The following is a 12,164-nucleotide window of genomic DNA, read 5'->3' as shown; positions in this document are numbered from 1 at the left end:
GACATCATCCTGCAGAGGCTGCTCAGGATCCCCTCCCAGCCCAGTCCTAGAAAACTGGGGGCTGGGGGAGGCTGCCCAAGGGAGGGGAGGGGGCCTCAGGTCTTCAGATGAGAAGGGCTGGCAGGAGCCTGGAGAAGGGGTGTGCCCCTGCTGGGGAGTGGAGCCTCCCCAGGGTTGGAAGGCGGCTTTGCAGGAGCCTTGAGCTTTCTCCCACAGTCCCTGGCTGGACCTGCTAAGGCCTACAGAGTTGCCTGCCCCACCCATGCCTCACACCTACATTCCTCTAACCACCACCTGGACAGAACCCTGGCTCCTGCCTGATCCTGGCTGCCAAACTGAAACCTCTCAACGAGGCTTCTGCCAAGCCAGTCCCCTAGCCAACACCTTCGGTGGCCCCCTGTTCCCAATACAGAATGGCCAAACTGCAGCCCAGTCTTGACTGATTGGGTGCCCACGTTCCCTGATACCTTCCCATCCACCCCCCCGACGGGTTCCAGGCAACGTTCAGGTTCAGGATGTACAGCCACACCTGCTGAGCACCCACTATGTGCCAATGACACAGTTCCCTGCAGTTTCTTAGCTTCCAAGCCTCTGCATTAGCCACTGCCCCTGCCAGGAATGCTCTCCTCTTTTGTCTCTGCCAATCCCGCATCTACCAATCTCGCGGGTCCCTCCAGGAGGCTCCCCCACCACTCCAGCCACAGGGCCGTCTCCCGCAGTTTGTCGGCCACTGCTCTCCAGCCAGAATGCGCGCTCTAGACAGGAGCCTCTCTAGTGCCACACGACACAATCCTGGCCACAGTCACTCCCTGAGATTCTAGTCAGTGACAGCCCAGCCCCAGAGCCCAAGGGGCTGGGGCCCAGTCCTGCTCTGTGACCCCGGGGGAGGACACCTGTGTCTGTGGGCTTTAGGTTTCTCATCTGTAAACAGGAACAGTGACAGATCCTTGAGGGGGCTGTCCCAAGCATGCGATGAAGTGCTGGGGTTAAGCCACACATAAACTGCGGGTGTTGTTTACAAAGCAAATAGTAGAGAGGGGATGAGAGACACTGATCTGAAGCCTGGGGTGGGGGGCCAGGGCCAGGAGGAAGAAGGGTGGGGAAGGGAGGCCTGGGGCTGTGTGCCTGCAGGCTGCCCCTCCCAGACCCCCCGCTCCCAGGCAGCTCCCAGGCAGGCCGTGGACTTGCCAGCTGGAGAGAGCCAGACCAGCACTCCCTGGGCCACGCTGGGGTGGATGCCAGGCCCAGCGGCCTGCAGACCCTGTCTGCAATCATCTCCACTCCAGCCCCCCACCTCGGAGCTTCTGGTCTCACAGAACCCACCCACAGTCCAGATGGGGAAACCAAGGCCCAGAAAGACCTGGCGGCTTGCCTGAGACTTCTGGGCCGGCTGGGTTCCCCCTGCTGGCCACAACCGGGCTCATCCTGAGAAGCCGGGCCTGGAGGTGGCCTCCACCCCAGCCCCTGCGCACCCACCAAGGTCCCCTACTCCCTCACTGGCTCCTCCCAGGCCGCCCGGGCCTGCCGGCCTCTCAGCCCTACGTGTGGTGAATAGAATGCAATGCTGTGGGCCAAGTGGGCTCCGCTCACTGGCTCGTGGAGAGGGGAAACAGGGACCGGAGCCCAGTGATTAGCTCAGGCCCAGGCCCTCGTCACGGCGAACACCAGAAGGGTGCTGGCAAGGGGGAGGGGCCTCGCCTCCCACCCCCTGCCTCCTCCAGGCCTGGCTCAGGCTCTTTCCCACCCCAATTCCCCCAGCTGGAACATCTGCTCTCAGAGCAGGGGGTAGCACTTTCAGAAATGGGGGGCACCCTAGAAGGCCCTCCAGAAAATCCCGCTCCCCGCTCCCCAGCTCCCTCTGGGAGCAGACAACCCTGCTGCTGTTGAGGTCTTCCTGCCATTGTCCAATAAAACCGAAGGCAAGAGGCAAGTCCCCAGTGCCGGGCCCAGCTCTGCTGGGACACAGACCAAGGCCCAAGTCCCCGAGGGCTATCTCGGCCAGGCAGGGGGCCAGAGGCAGCCCCAGGCTCTGGATGGCCAAGGCTCGCGGGCTGTGACCACCCTCAGTTACAGTGTCAGGACGGGCCCCCAACGGGACGGCTGGGAACCAGGCTCAGGCCCCTTGGCTCTCGGCCTCCGTTTAGCTGCCTGAAGTGAGCCGAGGCATGGCTGGCTGGCCCGCCTCATCGGAGTGGCCAAGTGAGATAGCACTGAGGGTTGTGGGCACCCCCCACTGCCCGGGCACACATCACAGTCCCCGCGGGAGGCTGCCCTGCCTGCCCAAGACGGCAGCGCCAAGCTGTGGCAGAGCCGGGGCAGGCCTGCTCACACACTGCGCTGTGTGGTCCCAGTTCATCAGGGGGCTCCGAGGCGGGAGCTGAGGACTAGTCGGGGTGGCCCTGGAAGGGGCAGAGGGCGCAGCAGCGGAAGACGCAGACTCGCCACGCGGGGGAAAGCCGCCCTGCGACCCACGGAGCATGCACCTGGAATGCAGCCTCTGGGCACCCGCGCACACGTGCTGGACACACGAGTCCCATGCATGCACTCACATGCACACCACCCGGTACCTGTCACGTCCTTCTTGGGAGACTCTGTCCAGCTGGACAGCCACACTTCCAAGTCCCCCGAGAGCAAGCAGCGACGGGAAAGAGAAGCAGAGGAGGAGAGAGAACCGTTAGGCAGGCAGGCAGGCAGGCGGTCGGAGGCCAGTGGCTGCAGGGCCCGGCTCGGCGGCCGCCGACGCGGAAAGCGGGGGAGGGGACGGGAGTGATTTCCTGGCCCTGGGCTGGCTGTTGGGCGTGGGCCCGTGTGATTACAGAGGCTGGGACAGGGATAATGAAGTGTCTGGCGAAACCCTGGAATCCTCTGGAGCACAGAGGATCCTACACAATCCCTCCCTGGAAGGGGGCCCGTGGGTTGCCACGGCCCTGCAGCAGGCAGCCCGGCCCTTCCTCTCTTGCCACGTAGGGGGCTGGCCCCACAGGGCCTGGTGGCTCCAAGGAGCCTAGCAGGCCTGCAGGCTCAGCCATCTGGACCGGAACCTCACATGGCAGGGCTGGAGCAACACAGACTGCTCTCCTGGTCTGGTGGTACCATAGCCACTGGCTCCTGATACCCAGCCCCTGCCGCCATCCCGCCCACGTCTCAACTCCCAACCCCAGCCCTGCAGGACAGGAAACCCAAGTGGCCAGAAGAAATGAGGGTTCTATTCTAGGCCCAGACAGTGGTGTCCAGCTGGACCTCCGTATCCCCCTTGCAAAATGGGGTTAAAAGTTGTCCTCCTACCAAGAGGGAGGAACAAAATCAAAATGCCATGAAAAACATAGGATTATGAGACGTGTGCCATTAGCATGACAGTAAGGCAGCAAGCTCCCAGTCTGATCAATGGTGGGACCATGTGTGAAACAGCAGAGAGGAGCAGGTATTTGGCACAGTGGTTCAGTCACCCCTTCCGATGCCTATGTCCTGGGTTCGAATCCTGGCTTTGCTTCTGATTCCAGCTACCTGCTAACTCAGAACCTGGAAAGCGGCTGATGATGGCTCAAGTATTTTGGTTCCTGCTGCCCGTGTAGGAGGCCTGGACTGAGGTCGAGGCTCCTGGCCTTTGGCCTGGACCAGTGGCCAGTGGATTGAGGGTCTCTATCTCTCTCTCTACCTTTCAAATAAATAAAAATACAGTATCAGAGGGTCACTGTGCAGATGCCAAGATATCTACCCAGGAGCTCATGTACTCCCCACAAGCACCCCATGAGGTGGGTGCGTGGTACTGGTCCCACTTTACAGGGGAGAATCTTTCAGACACTGAAAGTAATGGGGATCGAGTTACTCAGGTTCCCCTGGGCCAGAAATGGAACCAGGTCTGCAGACACCCACTGCGTCCTTTCTCTAAAGGTTTATTTATTTGAAAGGCAGAGTTATAGAGAGAGGAGAGACAGGTCGATCGATCTTCCATCTCCGCTGGCTCACTCCCAAATGGCCACGATGGCTGCGTCTCTCACTTGGGTGGCAGGGGCCCAAGTGCATCTTCCGCTGCTTTCCCAGGAGCATTAGAGGGAGCTGGATCAGAAATGGAGCAGCCGGGACTCGAACTGGTGCTCACGTGAGATGCTGGTGTTGCAGGCAGCAGCTTCACCTGCTGTGCCACAATGCCAGCCGAGGCCAGTGCTTTCTTTGATGGGCTGCCCATCACCTCCAAAAGGGCAGACGCCAGCTGCAGCAGGGACAAATATGAGGAGAGGCTGAGACGCACACCCTTGCATTGCCACCCTGTGCTGGCCAGGAGCACTGCTGGTACCTTTATAGGCATTTACTCTGCCACACCTGTGCTGAGGACTTTACCAACCTGCGATGAGAGGTACTACCATTCCCTCTATTCTACAGAAAGCCAGAGAGGTTAAGAAACTTGCCCAAGGTCACACAGCTAGTACAATGTCCATCTCTTGCAGGAACACAGACTTCCAAGTGATCAGAGCTTGATGCCACTCTCTTCCTCGCTCAGCAAGCCACCTTCCAATCATAGGTTGGCTCTCCATGTAGACTGGAAGCCACCGGGCCCCTTCCAGGTCCCACTGTAGACCAGAGTGGGGAGATCGAGGGCAGTCTGACTGCCCGAGTTCAAACCCAGACCTTCCCCTTTGAGAAAGTCACACAACCTCTCTGAGCCTATTTGTGAGGTTGTGGACGTGAGTGTGAAGTGAGTATACTCACCTTCTGGGTGACTGTGGGATTCAATGAAATAATGAGTAACAGTGCCCGGCAGAGTGCCTAGGCCACAGTCAGGGCCCGGTCAGCCACTGCTGGCGCCATCTCCGTGAGCTTGGTCAGCACCAGCCCGGCCCCCTGGGTACAGTCAGCTCTGGGAGTCTGGCTCCTGGGACCGCTGGGATGAGAAGCACGCGGCGCACAAGGAATGATCAGCGCGATGTCCCCACGGTCACCCTCAGACACCAGGTCAGCTGGCACTAGGAGAGGGGGCTCCTGGGACTTCAACCAGATATAACCAGGGCCCCAGCTGAGGTCTACCAGTCGGCAACGTCCTCAGGCAGCGGGAGTGACGCTGGGCCAGCTTTCAAGCCCTGGCAGGGCAGGGACAAGGCCCACATCCAAGGACCTCCAAGGCTTTCAGCTGCTGCGGCCAAGGAGGGCTGAGGTCACAGCGGGGGGGGGGGGCATCCTGCCTTGTGCCCACATCCGTGAGGCCCCACTTTCCTACTGCTGCAGATGTGCCCAGGTGAGCTGTCCCGGAGCAAGACCAGGCCACACCTCACGCCAGGCCCGTCCCAGCCCCACCAGCCCTACAAGGCCCTGTATGGACCACAGGGCCCAGCTAAGAGGTTTTCCACGTCTCTCTCCACCTCTGCATGCCTTATCACCACGCATACCTTCGGTTTTGCTTGCTCTCTGGGTTCTTCAAAAGGAAAGCTTTTGGGAAATGCTGAGCTTCTGCAGCCAGCCAAGGGAATGCATCTTGCCCGAGGCCTGACAACCCAGGAAGACCTGTTCTGCTGGAACAGGGGCCTACAGAGGGGCCAGAGAGCCAACAGCTCAGGCCTCAGAGGCAGCAGTGCCAAGGCAGCCACAGTCCATCCACGAACGAGTGGGCGGGGCTTCAGTACAACTTTACCTTCAGACCCCCATGGTGGGCTAGCCTTGGCCTGTGGGCAGATAGCTCACGCCTGTCAACTGCACCTCACCCTAAATAGGACTTCCCTTCCCTCTCCCCAAAAGAAAACGGGAAGCAGACCAGAAAAAAAAAAGATCATCTATTTAAGAGAAAATACATTTTAAAGCATGATTTATTTCCCAGTCCTTGGGATCTGCAGAATTAGTCCAGTTCCGCTGCTCCAACCCCAAACCCTCCCTGTTTGGAGTCCCTTTCCCTCCAGCCCACCCTGGCACGCTCCCTCCTCGAGTGGGAGGATCCCTCCTGCCTCATTACAGCGAACAGAGGGGAGCCCCTGGCTCACAGCCCCGGCCCGCCAGCCAGCAGGCAGATAAGGCTGCTGGCTCAGGGCTGGGAAAACAGAAATGGAGAGCCGGGGAGCCGGGGTGAAGGAGCAGAGGGGCAGGCGTGGCCACGTGAGCAGCTGTGACCGACACAAACCAAATGCTCGTTGTCTTTCCTGCTGTCTCTACCTCCCTCCTCCCTTCTGGTGACAAGGAATCAAGGGCCCAACAGAGCAGGGCCTGCTGGAAAGAGCACATTAGGAGACTGGCAATCTGCGAGCTGTCTTGCTGCTAGTCAGCTGTGTGATCTTGCGCAAGTGGCTTAACTGCTCTGGGCCTCCACGGCCACTCGGTAAAGCCAAGCGTCTGGGCCTCTTGATCCCTAAGGTGATTGCCTGATGTTCTAGAGCCTTCCAGCAGAAACCTGGCAATTTCCGCAATGCAAACGCGCTGCAGCTGAAGTCAGTCTTGCCTGGGAAACAGACCGCCTTTCCAGGGAAAACCACTTGAACGCAGGCTTGTGCAGGGAGACCCACGTGTGCAAAAGCAGGAGCTCTGCACGGAGGGTAGAGACCACAGCAGGAACAGCAGCAGCCCGGGTTCTCGTGCTCACTCTGCGGCATTTGGCAAACCTCTGCGCCTCTTCCTTCTTCTGCAAAATGGCAGAAAAAGATCTACCCTAGCTTCTTTGCACAGGCATGCTAAGGCTGAGTGCCTTAATGCCTGTGAAAGGTTGTGGAGGGGCAGGGACATGAAGGAGGTGGGTGACAGGGTCAGGCTGGTGGCGAAAGCAGTGGGCTCCTGGGAGATGAGAGGCATGGGGCCAGGGGCCCTCCCTCAGCCACCTGAGGTCCTCCCTCAGCAGGAAGCCAGGCCCGGCAAAACCAGGTGCCTGCAGGTTACGGCCAAACACAGAAACCTGAGGGCACTCATGTTGAGGCTGATTCTTGCCAAGCCCAGTGATGATCAGAAATCAATGAACAATACTGCAGGTGCCCTGGACTTTAAGGAGGCTCCCCCCAAACCCATACACCCAAAGACTAAAAAAAACATCTGGGCTGGCGTTGTGGAGTAGCAGGTTAAGCCACTGCCTCCGATGCTGGCATCCCATAAGAGCATGGGTTTGTTTGAGTCCCAGCTGCTCCACTTCTGTTCCGACTCCCTGCTAACGCACCTGGGAAGCAGCCGAGGATAACCTATGTGCTTGGGCCCCTGCCACACTTGTGGGAGACCCGGATGGAGCTCCAGGCTCCTGGCTTTGGCCTGGCCCAGTCCTGGTCATTGTGGTCATTTGGGGAGTGAAGCAGCAGATATCTCTTCCCCCTTTCTCTGTAAATATGCCTTTCAAATAAATAAATACTAAAAAAGAAAAAAGAAAACAAACAAAAAGAAAAGCAACCAACCAAACACAAAACAAATCTGGATAGACTTACAGTGGGGAAGGCCCCTCCTAGATTTGAAACAAGGCTTCTTTTAACCTCGAGTAACTCCCCAGCAGTAAGCATGGAGTTCAATTTCCCCAAATCTAGTCTCAAACTATTATTTCCAGGAATGCTTCCCTGGTGTACAGACAGTTCCACCCATCCAAACTCATACATCCAGAGTGGGCTGTGAGCCCAGGTGGGAGATGGGAGTGAGCACAAGTCCCACGGTGAAGAAGAGAGGGCCAGAAGCTGCGGGGCCCGGGCCGGGGCCAGCACCTTATCAGCTTCCTCGGCTCTGCCCTGGGCCCCTGCCAGGGGCCCGCACGGAACGAACACCTCCCCTGTGTCCTCCATGGCCTCTCGCCCCTGAGCACACAGGAGCCTCTCCCGCCTTGGGGTTCCTATTGTTCTTACAGCAGCCTCGAGCTGGTTGCGAAGTAACTGCTGCGTTCTGGGCTTCGTTCTCCTGTGCTGCAGCCGACCTCTGCACGGCGCTAGATGTCTCACGTTTCCCACAGACCCCAGCACGTTCCTTCCTTTTCTGACTAGGTCATCACTTCCAGGCCAGCAACAACGAGGGCCCAGCAGCTGGTGGCCAAATCACTTAAGAGTTGCAGCAGCAGTCCCCACGAGCAGTGCCCATCCTCGCCCAGGCGAGGTACTGTCGTGGCACACAGCGGCTCCACTCTTTCCAATGACCCTCCAGGGCAGACAGAACCAACCGAAACGTGGTTCTCTTAAGGGGTGTGAAATGGCCTGGATCAGCACGGTGAGATGAGAAAGGTCTTCCTTTGCCGTTGGTTCACCCTCCAATGGCCGCCGCGGCCGGCGCACTGCGGCCGGCATACCACGCTGATCCGATGGCAGGAGCCAGGTACTTATCCTGGGCTCCCATGGGGTGCAGGGCCCAAGTACTTTGGCCATCCTCCACTGCACTCCCGGGCCACAGCAGAGAGCTGGCCTGGAAGAGGGGCAACCGAGACAGAATCCGGCGCCCTGACCGGGACTAGAACCCGGTGTGCCGGTGCCGCAAGGCGGAGGATTAGCCTAGTGAGCCACGGCGCCGGCCAGTGAGTATCTTCTTAAAGACAGAAAGCAAACCTAAATGGGAAGGTAGGCCATTGTCTCCAGGCTCTCCTCCCTTAGCTGTAGCTCCTGCTTCCTGGTGGGACCCACAGGCTAAGCCAGATGGGGAGACAGCACTAGAGAGGGGCTCAAATGTGCCTAGCACTGTGCAGTATGCGACCGGCAGGGCTGGGGTAGAATCAGAGCAGAGCCCACTTGTTTAATGCTCACGTGATACAGGACAGAACCCCGTGAGCATTATCTGACGCAATCCTTACAACATTCTGCATTTCACAGACGAGGAGGCTTGGGGAAGCTAAGGTCCTTTCCCAAGGCCCCACAGCAAGAAGGAGACGGTGTCAGACTGGAGCCGAGCAGGACAAGCCAGAGTCAAGGATGAAGGGACCCTAACGGAGGAGGGCATTTCCTGGGTCCTCCCTGGCCGGCGGTGGACAGGGCCTCTTGCCTGTGCTTCTCTCCGTAGGAGCGGCCACAGTCCTATTCACTTTGCTCTTGGCAACAAAGGGCCGCCTCCTTTCTTGGGAGTGCCGACTCTCCCAGACCCAGGGCCTGTGTGGGGGCGGCCCCGCCCTGGGTAGGAATGCACACACACACACACATACACACACACACACACCGCCTGCCCTCTGGCCAGGAGCTCCACAGCCAGGGCACATTCAGTTCCCCTGCTCAGGTGGGGAATGGGGTGCGGTGGGGCTGGGCTTGGAGCCACTCCACAGCCCCTCGGAGACTATGTCCTGGGCCCAGAAGGGTGGGCCTGGCCCCCGTCAGTGTGGGGAGGCCAAGGGTGCCCCTGCAATGCTGCAGCTGCCTGGGGGAGGGAGGGTTGGAGGGTGCTGCCACCCTCGCTCCACCCCACTGAGACCAGAAGCTTCTCAGGGAAAGACAGGTGCCGCCGTCTGTCAGTCAGCTGTGCGTGGTGGGGAGGCCAGCGGGGTCTGAGCCCCCGCTCCCGGCAGCTGCTGCACTCGCCCGGCTGCAGCCCCTCAGGTTGTGGCCTCCCCCTCACTTCTCAGGTTCTCATCTCTTGCTACGCCCGGGATGTCTGTGTGCCGGGAAGAGACAAGCCCAACACGGCACTGGGTTCCAGGATCCTGACCCCGGGTGGTCTGTCTTGGTGGTCCTCCCCCACTTACTGGGCTCTCCCTGCTCCAAGGCGCCCACCCAGCCAGCATCTGTGTCCACGGGGAGAGAAATGACCAGGGAAGCGGAATGAGGTCGGCAGCTGCTGGCTGCAGCCCTCCTCCCCCCAGGCCTGCACCGTGACTCCCCCTGACCGAGTGATGGAGTCAAGGCAGGGGGTTTGAGGCAGACAGTCCCACCCGGGGACCAGACACGGACTGGACGCCGGCCCTTCCTCTCCATGAGTCATGCCCCAACTATCCACTGAGCTCCGACCACGGGCAGCACTAGAGGCCTGCTTCTCACCACCTGGCCCCCCCCCCCCCCGTCCCAATGCATGGGAGGTGGGACACAAAGACACATGGTGGGCCTGCAGCGCCTGCCAGTTCTGCATCCAGATTCAACCAACCACAGATGGAAACATGTGATAAGAACCTCTGCATCTGTACTGAACACGTACAGATGTTTTCCTCCTCGTCACTGCCCCCTGCATACCACTTACGCTGCAGTGTATTTTACGTCGCGGTGCGTACTACAGGTGACCTAGAGGTGACTCAGTATACGGAGGATGTGCCCAGTTTGTACAGGTGCAATACTACACGCCACCTGCAGACAGGACTTGGAGGGTACTGGGACATGGTGTGACCAGACACCCTTCTGGCAGTTCCTGTCTATTTCAGGGGTCCTGCAGGTTTGGGGGGCACCCTTACTCCCCGGGGCCGCCAGACCCAACCAGGAGGCAAGGACAGCAGGGCTGGGTGCAGAAGGCCTCGCCTGTGTCCTAGACCCACCTGAGGGGCAGGGCTCAGAAGCTTCAGCTGCTGTCCCCTGGAGCAGGCAGGGTCAGGGGACAGGGCCCTGGGCGGGGGTGGGGGCGAGAGCTTGTTCCTGACCGGGGCTCAGGATACCCACTCTACCCAGTTTGCCTGCCTCACTCCAGGTGTCCCTGGCAGGGTCCTCAGGCTGTTCTGTTTCCACTGTCCTAGCAAGTGCCTGGTACACAGTAGGTACTTAATAAAGACTGGCTGAGTCTCTCCAATCCAACCTGAGATTCCTTCAGGATCCTAACCCTGTCAGCAGCCCCACAATACCCTGGACACAGCAGACATCCAATTAGTCCTCAGTGGTGTCTGGAAGGAACAATGCTTGCTCGCTGGCTGCTGTCAGGCTAACGGGTTTCAAGGCACCTGCCCTCTCTCTAGTCCAGGCTTTGCCTCCTGAGCCACACACAGGCCTTCCTGGGCTGGGAAAGGCCCTGAGCCTGGCTTGTGCTGGGCACAGTGGCTCACGGCAGGCCCCCAAGCCTGCAAGAACAGCACCGAAAGGCTGCTGGCTTCCAGTATCTGCTCCAAAGCTCTTCAAAGGGATGATTTAAAAAAAAAAAAAAAAAAAAAACTAACACGGCCTCAGGCAAGATGGATGTTGCAGGAAATGGGAGTCTGAGCAGGAACAACCCGCTTATCTGGGGGGGGGGGCAGGCTCTGTGCAGTGCACCCCCCCTTCCCCCTGTGTTTGCTGTGAGCCAGGCCTCTTGTCTCCCCCCTGCTCTGCCCAGGGCTGGCCCAATCCCCTGAGCTCCCGGATGCCACGTAAACAGAGCTGTGTGTGTGTGCACATGCGCGTGCGCTCACTCGCTCACGCACACACACTGCCGGGGAAATCCCCACATCTGGCTCTCACGTGACCCAGTCATGTTACAGCTGAGAAGCCTGGAGGACAGGAGAGGGTCAGGCGTGTGTGAGCTCCCCGGGGAGGGCAGAGTTACCCCTTCCGCAGCATAGCTCAGAGGCTCTGGGGAGCACTAAGCTGCTGCCCTGGGCAAGCCGGGACGGAGACCTGGGGCTTGGATGCGCAGACAGCTTCTCTTGGCCCACCTGGGACATGAAAAGCCACTCTTTTCCTCCTATTGATTCCAGTCAATCGCCACCTACCTTTCACAGGTGAGCACGTGTGCCCCGAGAGAGTGCGACAAGCTGGAGTCCTCCTAACAAGACACGCACGGACAGCTAACGCGCGCCTGACAGCTGTCCCCTGCACAGCTGCTCGCTCTCTGCCCGGCTGACTCACTTAAAACCCGCAGTGAGGGTGAGCATTTGGCACTGCATCCCTTCTCAGTGTCTGGGCTCCACTCCCGGCTCCACTCCCGATTTCCAGCTCCCTGCTCAGGCAAGCCTTGGGGGGCAGCAGTGATGACTCAAGTACTTGGGTCCCCGCCACCCATATGTGAGACCCAGACTGAGTTCCCGGTTCCTGGCTTTGGCCTGGCCCAGCCCTGGCTGTCGTGGCAAGGTGGGGAGTGAACCAGCAGACGGAGAATCTCTGCCTGTCTCTCCCTCTGGCTTTAAAATGAAATGAAAAACTCACTAACTAAATAATACATACATACATACATATATATATATATATTTTTTTTTAAGCAGCCCCCAGGGGCCTGTAAGGGCTCCATCTCAGAACCTGAGCAGCTCCCAGGGGAAGGAGTGCAAAGAGCCGCCACGGCTTCCTGCAGAGCCAGGGACACAAAGGGGCTTCCTGATCCGCTGTCTCCTTGATGCAAGATTCAGTGCCAACATTAACCAAATCCATCTT

The 12,164-nt window shown here is 59.2% G+C and overlaps 1 protein-coding gene across 6 annotated transcripts in view; it reads right to left on the bottom strand.

The window, feature by feature from the left end:
* Window positions 1-12,164, bottom strand: part of SH3PXD2A (SH3 and PX domains 2A) — a 234,593-nt gene that overhangs the window by 55,663 nt on the left and 166,766 nt on the right. For 3 of the 6 annotated variants that reach the window (XM_002718709.6, XM_002718708.6, XM_089314354.1), the window contains one exon: window positions 2,568-2,612. The exons of 2 other annotated variants lie outside the window; for them this stretch is intronic. In XM_002718709.6, the coding sequence (XP_002718755.3) occupies window positions 2,568-2,612 (45 nt within the window). Of the gene's footprint in view, window positions 1-2,567; window positions 2,613-5,703; window positions 6,599-12,164 lie in introns of those variants that run through there. One more of the 6 variants, XM_089314355.1, reaches the window with a different exon arrangement.

This window comes from Oryctolagus cuniculus, chromosome 15, assembly GCF_051225735.1.
Source record: "Oryctolagus cuniculus isolate XC-2025 breed Fujian yellow rabbit chromosome 15, ASM5122573v1, whole genome shotgun sequence".
Classification (NCBI taxonomy): domain Eukaryota; kingdom Metazoa; phylum Chordata; class Mammalia; order Lagomorpha; family Leporidae; genus Oryctolagus; species Oryctolagus cuniculus.
This window is presented reverse-complemented; position numbering and strand designations above follow the sequence as displayed.